Genomic DNA, 23,101 nt, shown 5'->3' with positions numbered 1-23,101 from the left:
CTGCTATTTCCTTCCCATTACCTTGGAAATAGCAGCTGTCTATTGGCGGAGGAGAGCTGTGGCAACTCTAGTTCCTCCCCCCCCCCCCCCCCCCACTCGCCAAGCAGCCCTTTGCTCTCTCCTTCACCTGGCTTGCTTCCCTCCCCCACTGCTGCCGAGGGTCATCAGGCAGGTTTGGCTGCAGGAAAGGGAGTGCTGCAGAGGAGATAGCTGGCAGCAATTAAAAAAAATCTGAAAAAAATGCTACACACTGCTTTCATACATACAGCTTGTATGCGTGTATGACAGACGTCTGCAGCATGCGCAGAGCAGCCACGCTTAGCGATTGGCTGTTCTGTGCATGCTCAGGTGACCAATTGCCTTCCCCCCTGCCGAGCTGCTCGGCTGTTTTTGTGAGCAGTTTATTTGCATCCCGTTTGTTTTGAGCATCCTTCGCTATTTCCAACTCGGTAATTTTTACCACGTTGGAAATAGCAATCGGTGCTTTAATGGGACTTTGATGCATCTACCTCCTAGGCTTTCTGAATAAGAGCAACAGTATTTTTGCATATACTGCAGTGCTTGCAGTGTTTTCTTTGGAAGACCAGCCAATACAATATTATAATAACCCTGATGTGGAATGATTAATATTTGGGAAACAGTGGAAATCATCAGACAAATAGCATAGCAATTTGAATTTGATGCACATTTAAAAGCTAATCTAGCAACACTTCCAATTAAGAAACTTCAGCTTTCTCAGATATTATTACATGATTAAGGTGCTTGTTTTAGGAGCACTATTTTCATTTTAGACATGGAAAACCATCATTTAGACATTTTTATTGCATAAATGTATAAATCCCATTTTTTTCAAGGGCAGGCTATACGAGTCTTAACTGATAAATGTGTATATGGTGAGAAGGTATGGTCTGGGGCTGTTTTGGGTGGTACTAGGGCAGGCCAAAAATAAATAAATAAACAAATGTACATGCATTTTAAGGATGGGGAATTCAAAGAACATCTATATCCAAAAAAGTTGACGCCAAGCTTTTCACCTGCTACCTGGGACATCTAGATTTCACAAACTTGCTCGAATTGAGCAGAGCACACAAAAAGGTAGTCTAGGAACTATGCCTTCTACTAGCTGCTTTGGCAGTACAAAGACAGCGTGGTTGGAAGCACACGCTGCAAGCAGTATATGAGGAAGCTAGAGACAGAGCACAGGAGTTGCACACACAGGTTGAGAAATCTAAGACATAGATTAGGACCCTGAAGCAAGGAGCAAGCAGAAAAGATGGACTTTATGATCTCACTATCACAGAACTTTTTTTAAGCTATTGCTTTTGTCAGGACAGGACCCCCGAGGAAAGCTCTGTCGCCTAAACACGCCTCTTCTTTGGAATAAAACATTTGCCTGGATCATATTTTTGTGGTCATCCCCATTCTGTTTTTTCTTTGCTGTATTGAGCAGAGCTTCACTGGAGGGAATAAGGGAGGTAGCTCCCTTTATCTGACAGTGATTGATGTCCCCTTCCCCTGCCCCCAATTGTAGAACAGGAAAAGGATAATTGGACTTAGAGAAAATAAACACTTGTTTCTAAAATGGCTAACAAAGATTTAAGTTCTGCCACATAAGTAATGTATATTGGTATTTTAGAACTTAAATGTTCTGTTTTGGTCACATTGATATTTTGGTAGTACTACAAGACTACTGCAGTGGGTCACTGGTGCTATTTTGTATCCAGTACCAGCAGGGGCAGGAGCAGTTGGAGATTGTTCCTGTCTTGACCCCCAAGATATCCCCTGGGAGTTGGCAGGTAGGCGCTGCAGTGGAAAGAAATAGGGGAAGAGATGGAATTGGGGGGGATCAGTGTTGGGAGGCCATTGGGGGACCTCAGTTGGGGAAGCATTCTGAAAGGGGTTTGGGAGTTGGGGCAGGCCATCAGGTGAGAAATACTATCACTGGCTCTCTTAAGAAACAGCCAGATACTTCCAGGATGGAAAAATAATGTTGCTTGTGAGGTTGATCACAAGCAGCATTATTCTTGTACTGTGAGAGTGACTAAGCTGTGGTAATGCCTGCTAAATTAAGGTGTGGAAAGAGCCCTTTTACTATACCGTAATAACTACCCCCATAAATCCTACTTTTAGAAATCCAGGATATGTGTATATTAAAGGGGGACATGGTCTGGGCATGTTTTGGGCAGGACTAGGGTGAGGCTAAAATATGTACATGCAACCTCTGTTTCAGAAGGGTATGCGTGTTTTCTGAGATCAAAGTCAGGACTTACACCTGTTCCTGTGGATACCTAAGTTATATAAAGGTGCTTGTGTATGCAGTGTTCTAACTGAAAGGTTGGGGAAGCTGCACCTAGTGTTTTTTGTCCCCCCTTCCCCCCAAAAAAGTGATACTGGCAAATGATATTGGACAATGTTAGAGCTTATGCAGAAAAACAGATATATCTATTTCTAAACTGGCAGACATACATGTATATGTGACAGCACACATATGTGTAATGTTCTGAAATACCAACTTACAGGTGTATCGTTCATTCCTGCCTGTATTTTAGAAAAGACTGTCAGCAGATCCATTTCTAAAGTATTACCAACCTGAGATCTCAATTCCAGTTTGCACATTCTTTCTAAAATCTGCCTTCATGTGTGCATGGCTGCTGAAAATACACCTAATCCAGATGCATTCTTCGACCATCTTAGCACGCATCACTGGACGTCCCATTTGAAAACTGACATGCAAATGTTTGCTAGATTAGGGAAAGGGGAAAGGGAAATGGGGCTTGATATACTGCCTTTCTGAGGTTTTTGCAACTACATTCAAAGCGGTTTACATATATTCAGGTACTTATTTTGTACCAGGGGCAATGAAGTGTTAAGTGACTTGCCCAGAGTCACAAGGAGCTGCAGTGGGATTTGAACTCAGCTCCCCAGGATCAAAGTAGACTGCACTAACCACTAGGCTACTCCTCCACTATTCCTTTAGCAGGAATGCGGTTAACAACAGCCAGGCCCACCTATGTATGCAGCTATCACATGAAAAAGGTTGCATATGAGCTGGAAAAACATTGTGAAACCAACACTCAGGTGCATAAGATTAGACATGTGTGCATCCCAACTCATAAGTCCATTTGCAATGTGAACCAACCTGTGAATAGCAGCACTGCACACACTGGAGAACGATGCATAAATGTCTGTGCCATAGACACGGTGTTTGCCTTCTTGACACCCAGCCGGACATTTAGCAATGAATTCTGGATTTAATATCTTCCCAGCTTTCATATCACAATTGATATGAGGTACATCTGTGAAAATTAAACAAAAACAGCACACATAGGTGGTATGCCTCACTAACTACGACTTTTATTACAAAATCCAGACCCTACTTAAGGCAGGCTATGTATTATGCAAGACAATCTGCTCGATGCTTTTGGCCTTTGTAAGGCATCGCAACCATGGAGGGTCCCTTTTGTGATCTTCCGACTTTCACGCAGATTAAATTGCTGTTAAGTTTTGGACTTACTGCCAACACTCCTGATTTTGTGACTCTGCACAATGAAACCTCACTTAACTGTGTGTCAGACTCAGAAAGATACATCTGAACTCTGCAGGTAGATATAAAGGGGGTAATCTATCAAGAGGTTCTTGTTTATAGGCACCAGGAAGGCACTTATTTGGAGCTTATTCTGTAAAGTAGGCATTTATAGAATACAATTGCTTCTATATTTAAGGCATAACAACTTATATCAGAGCTGGTGTGACTGTTCTCTCCCAGATTGCCAAGAAACATGCATCAAGTACAGTATTTTATAATTTACATGCATAACTGTGCCCCAGGGTCACCAAGAGGGGGAGTAGGGGGGCAAGATTCCCCTTGGTCCGACCTCCAAGGTGGCCTGGTGCTGGCAATAGAAAAGCCGCTTTCTTCAGGCTTCCGGTGGCAGGCACGGACAGACGACTAGATTGGTCTCCTGCTCCTCTGTGCTGGTTATCGTGCTATCACGTTAACTCTGTTCTGCCAGCCACGTCCCATCTCCTATGTGAAGTACTTCCTATTTCTTTATAGGTGGGAGGGGACACGGCAGGAAGAAGGACCCATGGCTGGCAAAGCAGAGTTAATGCGATAATGCAATAACGCGGCATAAAGGATCAGGAGACAGACCAAGAGAGCAGCAAGTTACTGCCAGGGGGGACCATGGGGGGGGGGGGGGGGCCTTGGGGGACCGCCCTCAAGATTATCTGCCCCAGACCCAGCTTGGTCTCTCAACAACTCTGTTATGTGCCTTATTCATGGTTTGCCCAGACACCATCCATGGGTCCACTCACCTGCAAATATATATGTACCACCGCATTTAGAAGCCAGGTTATAGAATAGCATATAGCCAGAATATTAGCGTTTAGGCACTTATATGCACACATGCAGGTACATACTGGTCATTTCTGTGCATTCTTGGCATCTAAACATATGTGCACAGTTATAGAACTAACCTCAAAGAATCAAATATTCAAAAGCATTTATCCAAATAAAGGCACCTATATCCAGATAAGTTTGTTTACATTTATTAGTTTCTTGTACCGCCTTTCTGTGGTACAACCAAAGTGGTAGTTTTTCTCTGTGTCTAGTGGGCTCACAGTCTAAGTTTTGTACCTGGGGCAATGGAAGATTAAGTGACTTGCTGCCTGCCAGGATATTCAGAGGGATTATTTGCCCCCTTTGCAAAAAAAATTCTCAGCTTATGAGACGCATTGCTCTAGACTGTGTCTGGTTCCTGAAATGTGTTTGATTGGTGCATTCCAGAACCCGAATACAATCCTACTGATAATTTGGATTGTGTTGTTCTGAGCTTTGCTACACTGAGTATGAAACCTTAGGGATAAAGCAGGAATTCTGAACCCAGTTCCTGGAACACACCCAGCCAGTCAGAATATCCATGATGAATATGTATGAGATAAATTTGCATGAGCTATCTCCATTGTTTGTAAATGTATCTCATACATATTCCTTGTGGGTATCCTAAAAACCTGACTGGCTATCAGGCTTATTTTCGAAAGTGATCGCCGGCCATTTCCCGACATAAATCGGGAGATGGCCAGCGATCTCTCAAAAGCGGCCAAATCGGTATAGTCGAAAGCAGCTTTTTTGACAGCATCGCCGCTTTCCTTTCGCCTCGCCGGCAAAAGTTCAAGGGGGCGTGTCGGTGGCATAGCAAAGGCGGGACATGGGGCGGGCATGGGCGTGGCTACCAGATGGCCGGCTTTCACAGATAATGGAAAAAAAAGCGGCATTAAGCAGTATTTCGCCGGGTTTACTTGGTCCTTTTATTTTCACGACCAAGCCTCAAAAAGGTGCCTCAACTGACCAGATAGCCACTGGAGGGAATGGGGGATGACCTCCCCGTACTCCTCCAGTGGTCATAAACCCCCTCCCATACTAAAAAAATACCAATCAAAACCTTTTTTTACCAGCCTGTATGCCAGCCTCAAATGTCATACCCAGCTCCCTGACAGCAGTATGCAGGTCCCTGGAGCAGTTTTTAATGGGTGCAGTGCACTTCAGGCACGCAGACCAAGGTCCATCCCCCACCCCCCACCTGTTACACTTGTGGTGGTAAATGTTAAGCCCTCCAAACCCCCCCTAAAACCCACTCTACCCACATGTAGGTGCCCCCCTTCACCCATAAGGGCTATGGTAATGGTGTAGAGTTGTGGGGAGTGGGTTTGGGGGGCTCAGCACCCAAGGTAAGGGAGCAATTCGCCTGGGAGCTTTTTTGGTATTTTTAAAATATTGTTAGAAATGCCCCCTAGGGTGGCCGGTTGGTGTCCTGGCATGTGAGGGGTACCAGTGCACTACAAATGCTGGCTCCTCCCATGACCAAATGCCTTGGATTTCGCCGGGTTTGAAATAGCCGGCATTTTTTTCCATTATCACTGAAAAACAAAACTGGCGATCTCAAACCTGGCAAACTCTGGCATTTGGCCGGGCTAAAACCGTATTATCGAAAAAAACAGATGGCTGGTCATCTTTTTCGATAATATGGTTCCGGCCAGCTGTTGCGCCGCTGCCAAAATACATCGCAGGTGATCTATTTCACCGGCGAAGTTTGATTATGCCCCTCCACGTGTTGAGAATCACTGCTATAAAGAAATCCTTCCATTTCAGCCTGCTGTATGGTCTGGAAATATCAACAGTACGTACGTTGTTTTGACTTTTTACTCTTCTTCGTAGCTTCTTTACTTGCCCATGTAAAAGTCAGCAACAAGACTAGAATAAAGAAAACACAGCATTGGTTACTCAAATTGTGGACTTCTGCTGTAGAACAAATTCTCCAGCTTCTAGAGTCCATGTACTAGATTTAATATTGGGGTTGAAAGGATTTACACTATTAATCAAGCACTAACTAAATAAGCTCATTGTTTACAAATTCTGTGCCAGCTAATATAGAAATTTTGGCAAAGAACTTGATATCCAGCCAAAATTTACCCATATAACAAAAGGAGGGGCTGGGGCATTCTGGGGGTGGGGCCAAAAGTTATCTGGGTACTTATGATATTCAGCTGTTTTCTGGATAGGTTGACTGGGAAGGTTTTATGGGGTGCTTTGTGATGTGATTTTTAATTATTTCCTATATTGTTTTGTTATGCACCTTGGAACATTGGGAATGGCTGACATAAATAAAAATAGATTTGGTAAGACCACACGAGCTAAGTTTGTTGGACCACTAAATAGCATCACTTACTTTATGGAATGACTGCGTGGCTGAATATCGCTCCCATTGAGGACAGTTCTATAAAGGGACAGGTAGATTTTGGCACCAAGAGGGCACCTAATTGGGAGGATATTCTATAAAGGAAAGTTTTACAAAGGCACGGTAATGTTTTTAGTGTGTGCTAATGATTAGCGTGCGCTAAATGCTATAGACGCCCATAGGAATATATGGATGTCTCTAGCATTTAGAGCACACTTATTTTTAGCGCGTGCTAAAAACACTAGTGCGCCTTTATAAAAGGACCTTTATGAAAGGATAGAGGTATTCTCTGGATATTCGTTACTGGTACTCAGATAGATATTTGGGCACGTTACAACTGCTATGTGTGCCCGGCTCTGCATCTGCTTGGTCCTCAAACCATCCCTGGCACTAAATGGACAATGCTATGGTTCAAGTTAAAAGTTTATTTAAAATCTAGCTATTTATTTATTAGGATTTATTTACTGCCTTTTTGAAGGAATTCACTCAATGTGGTATACAGTAAGAAGAAATCAAATGAGCAATAGGCAATTACAGCAGTAAAACTATTCAAATAACAATACAAAGTATGGCATAGTATACGACTTACAATGTGAACACAATACGCAATAGAACATTTTAATTGACAGTGTAGGATATAAGCAAAGATGGAACATATAGATAGGTAAGAGAGTAAGAAGAGTTAGATAGTACGGTGACTAATTTAAAGAAAGTTACATATGAGGACTTTTCCCTTTTGTGTCTATGGAAAAAAAATCAATAAACAGGGTGCCCTACATTTGTATTTGTTTCTTGTTTTTGATACTATGAATTGATATTCCCAATTAATTTTAGCATCATTCACTTAATTTACAATGCTTAAAAGCCAAACCCTTCCCTCACAAAACACAAAAAAAGCAACATTCACATAAAACTCTTTTATTTCTGAACAAGGTTCAAGTAACAGAAACCATGTACCTTTTTCACAAATAGAAGTACTCTATAGTGTATTTTATTATATCTTTAATAATACCACCAAATCAGGGAGCCTTCTAGGTGGTTTACAATTTCCAAAATTAGAAATAAGGAAAAGTACTCCAAAATAACTCAATAGAACAGTGGAAAAGTTTAAAAGTAATAAAAGCCATACACACTAACAAGCAGGCAGAAGAGACCGGAAGGATACATAAACATTCATAGCTCATCCTACACACACGCATTCACAAAAACACATCTGGTGTTAACCAGGCTAGGCCCCAGACCAGACCCAGTATTCAAGACTCAAAGTCTAATGCCTATCTATCAAATTAAAAAGTCAATTACCTTAGGCTTTAGATGATATTCAGTTGGCAGTATCCTCTAAGTACTGCTGAATGTGATATGGGGAGTCAGTCAGCAGGAGTTAACACCTGATGAATGAATATTGACCCCTGAATGGATAATTTATCCATTTAAATTTAGTACACCTAAATAGCACCACAGTATATCAGGTATAAAGATAAGCATATAAGTCATTCCCTTATCTTTATGTGGTGGCTGTGTCTGAATATTGCCTTCACTGTTTTTGTGTTACCTACATTTCATAAGGAAATACAAAGTTATTTATTTACTTATTGGGATTTATTAACTGCCTTTATAAAGAGATTCGCCCAAGGCGATGTACAGTTTAACATAACACTCACAATTTTGTTAACAGTATAACAATAGTAAAATGACCAAATATAAACATAAATACAATAAAAGCAGTAAACTTCAAAACACAGAAAAGTCCTCCAGTATTCAATGGAAATGAAAAAGAGGCATAAACTACCCTGGAATATTGAATAATAATGATAAGATTGACCGAGAAAATTGCAAACAAAGCATAGAAAACAACTAGCAAAAGGACAGTAGAAAGACTATTAAACTCACAGCATTAAACTCTTCATATAAAATCTAGGTAATAATTTAGAAGTATAGAGACCTTTACAAAAAAATTATCCAGATACCCTGACATTCTAACACAGGTTGCCTAAAGTTAGACACCAATCGAGTGTGTAAGTTATTGAATACTAGCACTTCTGTATGTAACTGTTACAGTTTATATACAGCAGAAGTAAACTAGCCATGCCTTAAGCGATATTCTATCATTTTAGCATGAAGATGTAAGAGGGCATTTACAGGGGGAGGCACATGGGTGGGGCATGGACATGTTCAACATTTACGCACGTAAGTTAGAGAATACTATATGTTATGTGCTAGAGTGCCACAATTTAGGCATACACATTTACACATGCTACTGACATGGCGTAAGTGAGCGCACCTAAATGTTGACAAGTATATACTATGTTAGTAGTCTATAATGGAATCTGGGCATCCAGATGTCATTATAGAATTTGGGCTAGATTCTATAAATTGTGCCTATAAAATCAGCACCTGCTTAGTGCTATTCTATAGACCTCACTTAAAGTTAGGCATGATTTATAGAATACTAGAGGAACCATGCCCGTTTCCTCAACAATGAAACGGGCCCTAGGAAGGCTGTCATGTAAGCTTTTTTTGTCTCTCTCCCCTCCATGTCCAGCAATTCTTCCCTCCCCTCCCCTCCCCTCCCCTCCCCTCCCCTCCATGTCCAGCGATTCTCCTCTTCCCTGCCCTCCCATCCGTGTCCCGCAATTCTCTCCTCTACTGTCCTCCCATCCCATCTATGTCCATCAATTCTCCTCTGCCCTCCCCTTCCCTTCCCTTCCTCCCTCCCTTCCCTCGATGTCCCGCGATTCTCTCCTCCCCTCGATTTGTACCTGAACGTTCTCTGGCTGGCTGGCACTGGCTTCCGTTTCATTCGTAACATCCCTCCTGACATCAGCTCGCCTCTAGTGTTCCCTTCCCGCTCACTGTTCCGCCCTCTTATGTCATTACATCTTGACGCGAGGGCGGGACTGTGAGGGGGAATGGAACGCTGGAGGCTGGCTGACATCAGGAGATGTTACGAACCCAGGCAGCCAGACATGGAACGTTGGAGGCACAAATTATTATATAGGATGTGTAGCAGCTGTCCCCATGACTAAAATTTAGGTGCAGCCATTTACACCAACTAAAATCTGGTGTAAATGCCCACTTCTAATTTAAGTGTAAATCGGGCATATTCTATAACAGTGCGCTTAATTTTTAGGAACAACCATGACCCACCCATGCCCCTCCCATGGCTGCACCTCCATTTATGATATGCATATTAGAATTTGCATGCACCACTTTACAGAATACGCTTAGAAAGTTGTGTGCGTAAATTCTAATTAGTGCCAATTAGTGCTGATAATTGCTTGCTAGTGGTCAGTTATCGGTGCTGATTAGCTTGTTAAGCAATTAAGTTGCACTGACAAATCGACTATGTGTGCTGATTTGCATGTGCAACTTTAGTCGCATTTTATAGAATGCGGGGTTTAGGGCACAGCATACTACATCTTGGCCCCTAACCTTTGGCACCCTGTATAGAATTGTCACCTAGTGGATACGTTTTAGCTTTGTCCTCTCCAAATTATGTCCCAAATTAAAATGGATAACTGGCCCTTTAGCAACTTAAACAGCCAAAGTTATCCTATAAGTGTAGATTGCCTATGTCCAAAGGCAGTAAATAAACCTTAATAGATAAATAAGTCTACAAATGTTTTCTATAAAAAGACACTTATGCAATTGGCACTCATTGCCAATTGTATTTTTGCTTTTGAGTATTGTCCTCCAATACTCCCACCTCCAAGCGAAATACCTCTTTGACAGTTTTCTATTTCTCATATTCATTCACCTGGGGCTCCTTGTCTGGGACAAACAAACTCTTCAAAAATTTAACAGAATGGAACCAAGGGCTCTGTTTACTAAGCTGTGCTGCAGGCACCCTAGCGTTTTTAGGGTGTGCTAAAAATTAGCACGTGCTAATTTTAGATACACACAAATATTCCTATGGGTGTCTCTAGCATTAGCGTACACTAAAAATGCTAGCGTACCTTAGTAAACATGGCCCTAAGTTTGGCATGGGGGAAAAACTGGTAAAAGACACATTGATTTTAAAAATAAGCCTGATCAGATTAGGGTTCCAGAGAAGCTGTGCCCCCTCCCCCCTCCCCCCAGTATAACCCAGTCCATTTCTGTGGGAAAAGAAATTCCAGCGTTCTTCACCATAGAAACATTGATATACTGAAACATAGCAGTTAGGGAATGCTTCTTTTCAAATTTCATCTCCCTTCTTCTCTACACAAATCCAACACACACACTCATGCAGAAATAAAACATATGCATGCATGCATATAGACACCGACAAATATAAAAAAAATTGGTGCCCAATTTAGGTGCCGATCTGCAATTTCGGCTTCAAAAAGAAGGAAGCCCGCTAAGTGTGAGTCTATTAAGGCACATCATGCCAAATTTTCCACTCACAACTAAGCAAGAGCGCCTAATTTCCTGTGCTGAAAAAAAGAGGTGGAGATGGGGCGGAGCATGGGCGTGCCATGAAAACTGGCTCGGAAATGGATTCTATAAATGGCACGGATCTTGATAACGCTGAAGATATGGGTGGATATTTGCAACTGCTAAACAGCACCAAAGTCAGATTGTATGTATGCACCCTCACTGGCTGAAGGAGGTCTGAAAGCAATGTGGTTTCTGATGCATTATGGGATCCGCAGTGCTGATCTCAATCATGGTGATGGGGGGCCATGGGATAAAATTGTGGTAGAGCCTATACAGCACTTCACGTCCCATACCAGGGTGATTTGGGATATGGGTTCCTCATAGTTAAACTTTGCAGCTCTGCCTGGACCACTAGCCTAATGGTTAGGGCAGTGGCCTGGGAGCTGTGGGAACTGGACTCGATTCACACTTCAACAACTACAGGTTCACTCACCTAACCCTGTACTGCTTTATTTTTGCCAAAGCTAAGATTCAATCCACCAGGGACAGAAAGGATGCTTTTAGAAAAGAATGTCTGGAAACTTTGCATCATGTACCATTGAACCAGGGGTGCAGCCAGACCTCGAGGTGGGAGGGGGCCAGAGCCCAAGGTGGGGCCGCTGCCCTCCTCTACCTCGCCGCCCTGCCGCTCCCCACCCACTGCCACCACTGTTAACACATCTTGGCTGCCAGGGGTCTCCAACCTCTGCCAGCTGAAGCACCGCCGCCACAAATACCTTGGCTGACGGAGGTCCCTAACCCCTAACCCCCGCCAGCTGAAGCTTTGTCCAGTGCTGGTCTCCAGCACTGCCGCTTTGCCTGCCCTGCTTTCTCTTCCCCTCATGTTCGGCACGCTCCTTTTAGTGAAAATGAGCATGCTCAATTTCACTAAAAGGAGCATGCCAGATGAGAGCAGGGCTTCAGCTGGCGAGGGTTGGGGACCCCTGCCAGCCAAACCAGGGGCCAACAGCAAATTTGGGGGAATCCAGGCCCCCGTGGCTACACCACTGCATTGAACAATCCCATTGAGAGTGTATTTTAGGTAAAACCAGACAGTTGCATCTGTCTTCTGGCTGTGGCCGGTGGGGGAGAATTGTATGCTCAGCATCATTCTTCTGTTCTCAAGTTGCATTCTATGTTACTGGCCCAGCTGTATTATATGCTGGGCTGTATTATTATATGCCTCATAACATTTGCTGAGTTTCACAGAATCTGTTGTCTTGTAGCACTGCATGTTCTGTTCAATTGTGGATGGCCAATAAAGGGCTCACTACCTCTTACTTAATGTCCGCTGTATCATATTCTAGGAATATGCTATAGGAGGGTGAGGGCCCATTGTGATCAGGTATTGTGGCTCATAGATGGCATGAATTCACACCAGCCCTTGGAATAACAGGTGTTGTAAATACATCCCCAACTGATAGCTTTGCAGGTGACACATGCATCAGACAGAGCATTGTGACAGCAATCCTTATCCTTCCCTCCCTTCCATTCTTCACAGTAGGCAGGAAACCTGTGTAGTAGCCTCAGAATTATTTAGGGCAACCAAAGTCACTAAAATAAAAACACAAGGCACCCATATTAAAAAAAGAACTATTTTTTAATAATATATATAATAAAATAAAAACAATATATATAATACATTTTAATAAACAATATATAATCAAATGTAAAATATTATTAAAATAATAAAAATAAATGTACACAAATAAGAACAGTAAAAAAGAATATACAACAAAAAGGGTTAGGGAAGGGGGGAGGATCACTATGGGCAGAGGGAGGGGAGGGAGGTTACCCCAAGAGCTGCAGGAGCTGCATCAGGAGGTGGGGCAGACTAACGGCCTTATTTTCGAAAGTGATGGGTGCCCATATTTCAACCCAAATCGGGAGATGGGCGCCCATCTCGCAAAGGCACCCAAATCGGTATAATCAAAAGCCGATTTTGGGCGTCTTCAATTGCACTCCATCTCGAGAACAAACAAAGTTGACGGGGGCGTGTCGGAGGCGTGGTGAAGGCGGGACTGGGGCGTGTTTATCGGCCAAGGAGAGATGGGCGCCCTCGGCTGATAATCGAAAAAAGAAAGGCGTTTTTACCGTGAATTTGGGTCACTTTTTTTGGACCCTTTTTTTTTCATGAACAAGTCCCAAAAAAGTGCCCTAAATTACCAGATGATCACTGGAGGGAATCGGGGATCACCACCCCTGACTCCACCAATGGTCACTAACCCCCTCCCACCAAAAAAACCAGCAACTTTTTTTTCCAGCCTATATGCCAGCCTCAAATGCCATACCCAGCTCCATCACAGAAGTATGCAGGTCCCTGGAGCAGTTGTTAGTGGGTGCAGTGGACTTCAGCCAGGTGGACTCAGGCCCATCCCCCCCTACCTGTTACACTTGTGCTGGTAAATGGGAGTGCTCCAAACCGCCCCCAAAACCCACTGTACCCACATCTAGGTGCCCCCCTTCAGCCATAAGTGCTATGGTAATGGTGTAGAGTTGTGGGCAGTGGGTTTTGGGGGGGAATTTGGGGGGCTCAGCACCCAAGGGAAGGGAGCTATGGACTTGGGAGGTATTTAACTTTTTTTTACTTGTTACAAGTGCCCCCTAGGGTGCCCGGTTGGTGTCCTGGCATGTGAGGGGGACCAGTGCACTATGAATCCTGGCCCCTCCCACGACCAAATGCCTTGGATTTGTTCGTTTTTGAGCTGGGCGCCTTCGGTTTCCATTATCACTGAAAAACAAAACCACCCAGCTCAAATCCACACAAATCCGATGCATTTGCCCGGCACAAACCGTATTATCGAAAACAAAGATGGACGCCCATTTTTTTTCGAAAATACGGTCTGTCCCTCCCCTTCACGTACCCGTTCTCGGAGATAGACGCCCATGGAGATGGGCGTTCACATTCGATTATGCCCCTCTAAGGGACCTGGGAGCTGTCAAGTCACCAGATCCCAGCTCATGCTGTTGGCCAGATAAGATGTGCCATAGGGGCATGCTTGATTCTGTCATGACCAGCTTCCAGGATCCTCAGTTGCTGGTCCTTGGCCTTGAGAATTAACCCCATCTCCTCTGACACAGGTTCAGTTCCAGTTTCAGGTGTGGGACAAGGTGCTTCTGCACCTGTACCTGTAGTTGCCAGAGATTCAGCTCTCTCTGTCAGGGGAGATGAGGACAGCAGCAGGCCACTGTCCTCTGCTTCCTGAAACTGGTCCTGCTGCTCCTAGGGTGGCACAGGGCACTAGGGTGGGCAGGAGGGGGGCATGGTGTGCTGGGGGGCTACTGCTGTTGGCGTTTCCTCCTCCTGGCCACTCTCCTCCTCCCCCTCCTGAGGGGCTGCTGGGCCCAGCCCTGCGGCAGCAGGTACAGGAGGTGGTGCAGCTGCAGCTGGTGGCTGAGCTATAACATAATAACATAGTAAATGACGGTAGATAAAGACCTGAATGGTCCATCCAGTCTGCCCAACAAGATAAACTCATTTTACATGGTATACAATACTTTTTATATATACCCGACTTTGATTTGTCCTTGCCATTCTCAGGGTACAGACTGTTGAAGTCTGCCCAGCACTGTTCTTGTACTAAAAGTTATTAAGCTAACATCGAAGCCCCTTAAAATTTACACTCCAGCCCATCCCTATCTCTTCAGTTATGATCAGGGCGTAGAACGTAGAAGTCTGCTCAGTACTGGTTTTGCTTCCCAATTACCAGTGTTACCACCCAATCTCCGCTAAGATTCCATAGATCCATTCCTTCTAAACAAGATTCCTTTGTGTTTATCCCACGCATGTTTGAATTCCATTTCCGTTTTCATCTCCACCACCTCCTGCGGGAGGGCATTCCACATATCCACCATCCTTTCCATGAAAAAAGTCCCTCATATTACTCCTGAGTCTGCCCCCTCCAACCTCAATTCATGTCCTTTAGTTCTACCACCTTCCCATCTCCAGAAAAGGTTTGTTTGCGGATTAATACCTTTCAAATATTTGAACGTCTGTATCATGTTACCCCTGTTAATCCTTTCCTTCAAGGTATACATGTTCAGGTCAGCAAGTCTCTCCTCATACAATTTGCAACGCAAATCCCATACCATTTTTGTAGCTTTTCTTTGCACCGCTTCCAGTCTTTTTACATCTTTAGCAAGATATGGCCTCCAAAACTGAACACAATACACCAAGTGGGGCCTCACCAACAACTTGTAAAGGGGCATCAACACCTTCTTTCTTCTGCTGGTTATACCCCTCTCTATGCAGCCTAGCATCCTTCTGGCCACAGCTGTCGCCTTCTCACATTGTTTCTTCGCCTTCATATCCTCTGACACCAACACCCCAAGGTCTCTCTCCTGAGTCGAGCTTATTAATCTCTCCCCTCCTGTTCGGTATCTCTCTTTCGGGTTTCTGTACCCCAAGTGCATCACTCTGCACTTCTTGATGGGAAACACACATCAGTTACAGTCATGCTCTCCATCAGATGCACATTTGACCATTATATATTCCAAGGTAAGCACTGTAGTTTGGGAGTTAACAATGGTATATGGGGGTTAAGGGTCAACTTTGCCTATGTGCTATGCATTGCCACCTCCTGTTTACAGTAACCCTGTTAGAGTGTTCATGTTGCAACAGCTCATTTAGTATCTCCCTTCCTCTAGGATGAGCGAGAAGAAGAGAAGGGAGCCAATGGTGTGTGCATTTGACACTGCAGGTTTCTCACCTGCTTGCATCTCCAGCTGGCGTCTCACCCCCTGGACGTAGTCCTGCTTGTGCTGCCACAGATACTGGTCACATTTCCTTAAGTCTTCTGTCTATGGAGACAAGGGGTGGGTAAGGAAGAGGGAGGTTGAATGGCAGTTACATGACAGATGTTTCACAATGCTACCTTGCTATTCACAATGGGACTTTGCATTACAGTGTTACATCACTCCTCCTGATTCCACCTCCACCTCCACATGCTGCAGTTCAAATCCCACCAGTCATAGGCGCCGACTCCATGGGTACTGTGGGTGCTCGAGCACCCCCAATATTTTGACCCGCTGGCAGTTCCCTTCCCAGCCAGCCCAACCTGCCCGGTGCCCGCCTTCTTCTCCCTCAACAGTCCTCCGCCCTCGCCTTCCTGCGTGCCGCCCAGAATTTAAAACTCATCTTATCTCGGGGTCCCGGCAGCAGCAGTGAAAGGTGAGCAGGCTTGGCACTTCAGCCTTCGCTTCTCTCTCAGCTCTGGTCCCGCCCTTGTGGAAACAGGAAATGAGGGCTGGAGAACAGGTCGGGCTGGGGTTGGGACTGGCACTCAGAGGAGAGGGGGGCCTGGAACTCGGAGGAGAGGGAGGGGGCCTGGAACTCGGAGGAGAGGGGGGACTGGAACTCAGAGGAGAGGGAGGGGGGCCTGGAACTTGGAGGAGAGGGAGGGGGGCCTGGAACTTGGAGGAGAGGGAGGGGGCCTGGAACTTGGAGGAGAAGGAGGGGGCCTGAAACTTGGAGGAGAAGGAGGCTGAAAAGGGGCAGGCGGTGTTTGGGGCAAGTTACTGGACATGGAAGGTAGGGGAGGGAGGAGAAATCGTTGGACATGGAAAAGAGGGCAGGGGAGAGATGAGACTTGTTGGAAATGGATGGAAGTAGGGGAGGGCAGAGGAGGGGAGAATTTGCTGGACATGGATGAGAGGGGAGGGTAGGGGAGAGAGGAAAATTGTGTATATGATGGAGGAGAGGGCAGGGGAGAGAGGAGAATTGCTGGATATGAATGGAGGGAGGAGAGGAGGGGGGAATGCACCACCTGTTAAAAAAAAAATTTTTCAGCACCCCCAATCATTTTGAAAAGTTGGCTCCTATGCCACCAGTGGCATGTATCACCCTGAGCTGTTCACCCCGCCCTCCATGACCACAGGTACATGATTAACATGCAAACAGTACCTTGTTGTGCTGGAGTCACAACTGACAGTACATTGTTTACATTTTCCAGTTGACTTGACCTGCAGGGGTGGCCAGTTCAAATCCCACAAGTGGTACCTATTACCCTGAGCTGTTAACCTCACCCTCAATCAAGACAGGTGCATAATCAACATAAAAACACAGCTTTGTTGTGCTGTAATCAGGAGCTTTACAGCGCACTGTACCCTGCTTGCATTTTGAACGCACCTCCCTAGGGAGGGAGGCAGGCTGATTGTAGCAGGCAGTCATCCTCAGCCATGCCCTCCTATAGGATTTGTAGTTCCTCCTCATGTGGCCTGGAATTATAAAATATTTTTTCTTCTTGTGCAATGATGGTCTTGGCAAGGAGGAGTGTGTCTTCCTCTGAAAAGTTTGGCCGCCTCTTGCCCGTTGCCATTTTTCTCACTATTCCTGCACACATGACATCATCACATATTATATGCCAAGGGTGCACTGATATTTGCACTGAAGCTAGTGTGCAGGTCAAATCTGCATGAAATGATTGGTGCAAATCGAGGGGCGATGCTCAGATTGGTCCCAGATGTTTATGACTGTAGTCAATAAAGGGCACACGCATCTATTGTTTTAGGCGCCATTTATAGAAGTTAGTTCATACTGTGTACACACACAGACAAGACATATACATATAGACATATACCTAAATGCAAACAAAATACACATACACATAGAAACACACCCACAGTCATATACACATACATAACATACTGACACACAGTAGACACACCCAAACAAAACACATACCCACACCCACGGTCGTACACACACACATAAACACAGGAAGGCATACATATAGACACACACACACACGCACACGAACTGGAAATAATTCCATGAGACATGCTCCACATGCATTCTCCATCAAACTCTTCCCCTCTTTGCTGTTATAAACCTATCCTTGCTGGCCTGGCTCTTAGTGATTCAGACGTGTTGTTCCATTATCTTTGTTGTAAATTCTACTGTCAAATCTAATCACAGAACTATAACCATGTTATACCATGCTATTGGTTGTTAATGTGTGTTCTGTCCCCATATTCATGGAGGTAGGGTATATTGTGTATATTGAGTATGAGTAGTATTTGTATTCAATTGTATTGTCTGAATAACACGGGTTTTTAGGGCTGCCTTCCCTATAATTAGCAGTTCCCTGTGATTGACTCCTTGTGAGCTTTCTCTATTGGCTCTTAGTTATGGGCCAGGGCCAGCCTTCCCTTTCTTCCCCTAGGTGCTATGAAAGAGAGTCCCAGTATTCATAGCATACCTTTGTGATCAACAGGTTTGATCCCTCCTTAATCTACTGTGATTCCATCAGAATTCTTTACCATTTTCCCAAGTTTATCCACACTTTCCCTTTGAGTATTACAGCTTTCCCTCTCAGCTAGGCTGAGGTTCTGGCCATCTCCTTGCCTCTGAGGTGGCTAGATACATACTCTATTTGCAGAAGGCAACAATTCTTTCCAAACAACTGAACTGTAAGCTGGTTTTCTTTATTTGCTATGATTGCTACATTAAAGAACTGAGAGTCTACTGGTGACGTTTTTACTTGGGAATGGTTTATGCTGGAAGTTGAAGCTTTGTGAACTCACCTTGCCTAGAACAGCACAATGTGTACTGGCAACTAGTGGTAGAGAAGCACAGTAATACCTGTAGCCATGGAACAGTGGCATTCTGCAGTTAAACTGTAAAATACGGACAATGAAAACAGCTCAGCAGCTTGCAGAAAGGAGGAGACACTCTTTTTATCCTGCTGCTGTTTTCATTGCTACATCTACTATTAGGTGTTTGTTTGTGCCTTTTGGGACCCTAATAGTTGATAATCCCTGATGCAGCCTCTAGAAAGGCAAATCATAGCCACATCTGGTTGTGTTTTAAAGTGTGACTTCAGTGTCGTTGTCTTAGAGTCAGTGGATGCCATTTTGAAAGGTTTCAGGCACAGTGAAAGGCTGTAATTCGCTTAGCCCTCTGAGGAAGCTCAAGAGTAGAGTGAAACAGAGAGCCCCGTTGGGCAGAGATTTAAAGCTGAGTGTCATAAAACATATATCTCATGATGTGCCTCAGAATGTTTTAATCATTAGAAATCATTTTAAAATGTGTGGAATTAAAATTGATGTAATGAATAAAAACGTGGGGTTTTTTGACCAATGATGATAACGGAGTCTAGAAGAAGCTGGCACTTAGAAAAGCTTTTTTGATCTGCTGCCAAGCGTAGAATATTGAGGTCTTTTTCTCCACAATATAAATTAGAATTACATCACTTGGTAACAGCTCATGGTGATTAGTTATCATTTTTTAAAAAAATTTCAGCTTGTTAAGTGTGTTTTAAAGTGGCCTTTTAACTATTAGAAGATGTGTGTTCTGCTTTTGTGGACTGTATGCTCTTTCTGCAGAACTTTTGTTTTCCCTCTTCTGGATTTCCTTGTTAAACTGTAAAATCCATCCCTTAAAATCAGTTGGCAATGACGTCTAATTGTCTGATATATTATCACACTTAATTTCATTTTATTATTCTTTCAAAACTAGCAGAATGTTTTGGTATCTTTCCATTCAATCTTGCTCATTTCTTTTCCCTCCAGGAAAGAGACACACACACACATTGGAAAGAATTCCATGAACCATGCTCTATGTGCTCTTCCCACTTGTTCCTTTCTTCAATAATCAAAACTTATCGTTGAACTCAAAGTCATGACTTTATTGCACTATTCATAATCATAAAAGTAATTAACATAGAATCCTAATTTCATCTTTTTTCTATCTTTCTCTTGTATTTTTCCATCTTTCTGGAAACAGCAAGAAGAACTTTTCAATCAAGAATCACTTGGAAAGAAAAAAAACACAGAACACACATACAAGAAGAAAAACAAAGTACTGCCCATTTGTCGTCTTTCTTCTTTAAGTAGATGTTGATGCAAAACTTGGGAAAAAAATACAGTACAAACCAGTTCCAATCCAACATAGTCTAAAGCAGGTACATTAAACTTTAGTAAGCAAGGTCTGGATTCCTCACCAGAGACCCATCCAGCAGAATGTTTGACACTGAATAGAGTTCTTGTGCCTTCCTAAGCTGATATTTAGAACATAGTCATTTCTATTGATCTACCCACCTCACAACACCTGCAGTAAAATGGTGGCAGATAAAGACCATGCACGCGTGGTGCCCATCCATGGCATCTACAATACCTTCTGTTCCCCTAGAGATCCAATTTACCCATCCCAAGCTTTCTTGAATTCATTTACTGTTTTTGTCTCTGCCACCTTCACTGGGAGGCCGTTCCACAAATTCACCCCTCTTTCCATGAAGAAGTATTTTCTCAGGTTACTTCTGAATCTGTCCCTTTTCACCTTCATCCTATGCCCCCTCATTCCAGAGCTTCCTTTCAATTGCGAGAAACTCGCTTCCTATGCATTTATGGAGGTATTTAAACACCTCTATCATATCTCCCTTCTCCCGCCTTTCTTCAAAATATACATATTAGGATCTTTATGTCTGTACCTGACAAAGACCTCTGAATATTTTAGTAGCTACCTTCTCGACCTACTCCGTCCTATTTATATCTTTTTGAAGGCGTGGTCTCAGAATTGTATACAATATTCTAAATGAGGTCTCACCGGAGTCTCATACAGAGGCATCATCACCTCCTTTTTCCTATTGGCCATTCCCCTCGCTATGCACCCAAGCATCCTTCTAGCTTTCGCCATTGCCTTTACCATCTGTTTGGCCACATTAAGATCATCATGTACAATCACCAAATCCCACTCCTCTTTCATGCACAAATGTTCTTCATCCCTTAAACTGTACTGTTCCCTCGGGTTTTTGCTTTCCAACTGCATTTGTTAGCATTACATCTTAGCTGCCAAATTCTGGACCATTCTTCAAACTTTGTTAGGTCCTCCCTCATGTTATCCACACTATCAGGGGGGTGTCTACCCTATTGTAGTTTTTTGTATCATCTGCAAAGAGGCAAACCTCACCAGACAGCCCTTACGCAATATCGCTTATAAAAATGTTTTTAAAAACTGCCGAAGAACTGGACCTTGCAACACATCACTGGTAACATCCTTTTCCTCAGAGTAAGCTCCATTTACCACTACCTTCTGTTGTCATTCACTCAACCAGTTCCTAACCCAGACACTTTAGGACCCATAATGAGAGCACTCAGTTTATTTATTAGTTGCCTATGTGGAACTATGTCAATCCATGGGAATTGAACTTTAAGTAGAAGCCATTCTCAAACACCTTTGTCACCTCTTCTCTGACCCATTCATCTCTTTGGACCCTCAGTTTCCTTCTTAACAGCAAGGTGAAGACAGATGTGGTACCCCCACAGTTTTTTTTTAAACATTTTCCTAAGGTTTTACTTTCCCTCAAAACAGGAACCAGATGACATACAGGCCAATGTCCAGACTTCAGTTTTAACATATTCTCTATCAAACTGGTTCATGTATGGTATTTAGATTTAAGCAATTTCTTGTGGAATTTAGCATTTTATGTTTGTGCTTTTTTGTAATAATAAAAGGTTTTATAAATGTTTCTATATTTATCTTATTGCCAAGGTTTTCTATTATATGTAGCTTTTAATAATCTATGTTCTTATGTCATCCTTCGGTGGTTCTGCCTTTCTCTTTATTGCCTTTCTCTTTTTAATATCATCCAACCTGTTAAGTACTGACATTTCATACTATCCATGTAAACAACTGAATAGGCATGAATTACACATACCAAAAAGGGCTGCAATGGTCACTTCCTTCATGCTGAGAGAAGGGTGGTCTCAGTCAGAATGCACTGAAAAAGAAACAAATTTCTTACATTATTTCTTCTGGTGAGGATACTCTGCACTTGCAACATGTTGTCTATTCACAGACCTATGAATGCAATTGGGATCTTGAAGTTAGAGTATTGCACTAAGGCCACAGAAGTTTGGATGCACATTTAAATCACTCCACTACTGTCTTTTTGTAAGAATTAGGTGTTATGTCCACCCTGTAGGCTCTGACTTGTGTAGCCATAACTCTGTAATTATGATAGCATTATTTCTTCTCTTTGTCTGGCTATTTGTGTGTTTTAATGAGTCTGTGTCTTTGTGCATGTGTCTATTTGTCTTAGTGAGTCTGTATGTTTCTGTCTGTGTGTGAGTATCTTTGTGCCTATATGTGTAGATGGATGGACGGACGGACAGATAGACAGACAAATGGAGCCTCCCCAATAGGCACTTGGCCAAAACCCATCTAAAAAAGCAATAACAGGAAAGTCACATATTTTTAAAAAACCCCAACAAGAACAAACTGCGTACAAATCCAATGAGGAATAGAAAAACTGATGAATACCTCAGATTTTACATAACACACACACACACACACACACACACACACACACACCCTTATCTGTCTTCATTTTTCTATTTCTATGTAGCCACTTCTTCAAATGTCCTTATTATGGACACCTATCAACTGTACATAGTTACTATATGTTTGACTGCTACCGCTATCAATTGGCCCGGTTCTTTAGCCTACTCAGGTTATTGATTCGAGGCCAATGATGTAAAAATAATAGTGTTGATAATCGGTGATTATATAACTAGTTAAGCAAAGATAATGAAGTCTCTGGCTAATATTCAGCAGCATGTAACTGTGAATATTAGCACAGACCTCCTTGGCACTATCAGGCTAGTGACCCAAAGTATACCAAAGCTTCTAATTTTAATATGAAAATCAAACCTCGAATGTTCTGAAGCTCACTGCAAGGCACTGAAGCACTGCATTCCTGTAGTCTTCGTAGGCTAGGGTATCAGGACCAGTCACCCTCAGTCATAGACCCGCCCTCAGTCACGCCCCATCTGTACATAAAACGCTTCCTCAACGTTCTGAGGACAAAAGCTCCTGAAGCTAACTGCACACTCCCTCAAGGGTTCGTTAGTTCATGGTGGTGAAGCCATGAAACTCACCATATCTGTGTTCCCTGCCCTCACGTCAAACGTGATGACGTCGACGGCGCAACACAGATGGCCATCAACACACCGGCCCCCACCCACAC

The 23,101-nt window shown here is 43.4% G+C and overlaps 1 protein-coding gene across 2 annotated transcripts in view; it reads right to left on the bottom strand.

The window, feature by feature from the left end:
* The window catches only part of VIT (vitrin), a 144,802-nt gene that overhangs the window by 89,851 nt on the left and 31,850 nt on the right, over window positions 1-23,101 (bottom strand). For both annotated transcript variants that reach the window (XM_030196407.1, XM_030196409.1), the window contains exons 2-4: window positions 21,791-21,853; window positions 6,188-6,253; window positions 3,140-3,296 (exon numbers count right to left, since the gene is read on the bottom strand). In XM_030196407.1, coding sequence (XP_030052267.1) covers window positions 3,140-3,296; window positions 6,188-6,253; window positions 21,791-21,821 — 254 coding nt within the window. In that variant the 5' untranslated portion in view covers window positions 21,822-21,853. The remainder of the gene's footprint in view (window positions 1-3,139; window positions 3,297-6,187; window positions 6,254-21,790; window positions 21,854-23,101) is intronic.

This window comes from Microcaecilia unicolor, chromosome 3 (genome assembly GCF_901765095.1).
Source record: "Microcaecilia unicolor chromosome 3, aMicUni1.1, whole genome shotgun sequence".
NCBI lineage: Eukaryota > Metazoa > Chordata > Amphibia > Gymnophiona > Siphonopidae > Microcaecilia > Microcaecilia unicolor.
The sequence above is the reverse complement of the archived record's forward strand: the minus strand, read 5'-3'. Positions and strand labels throughout refer to the sequence as shown.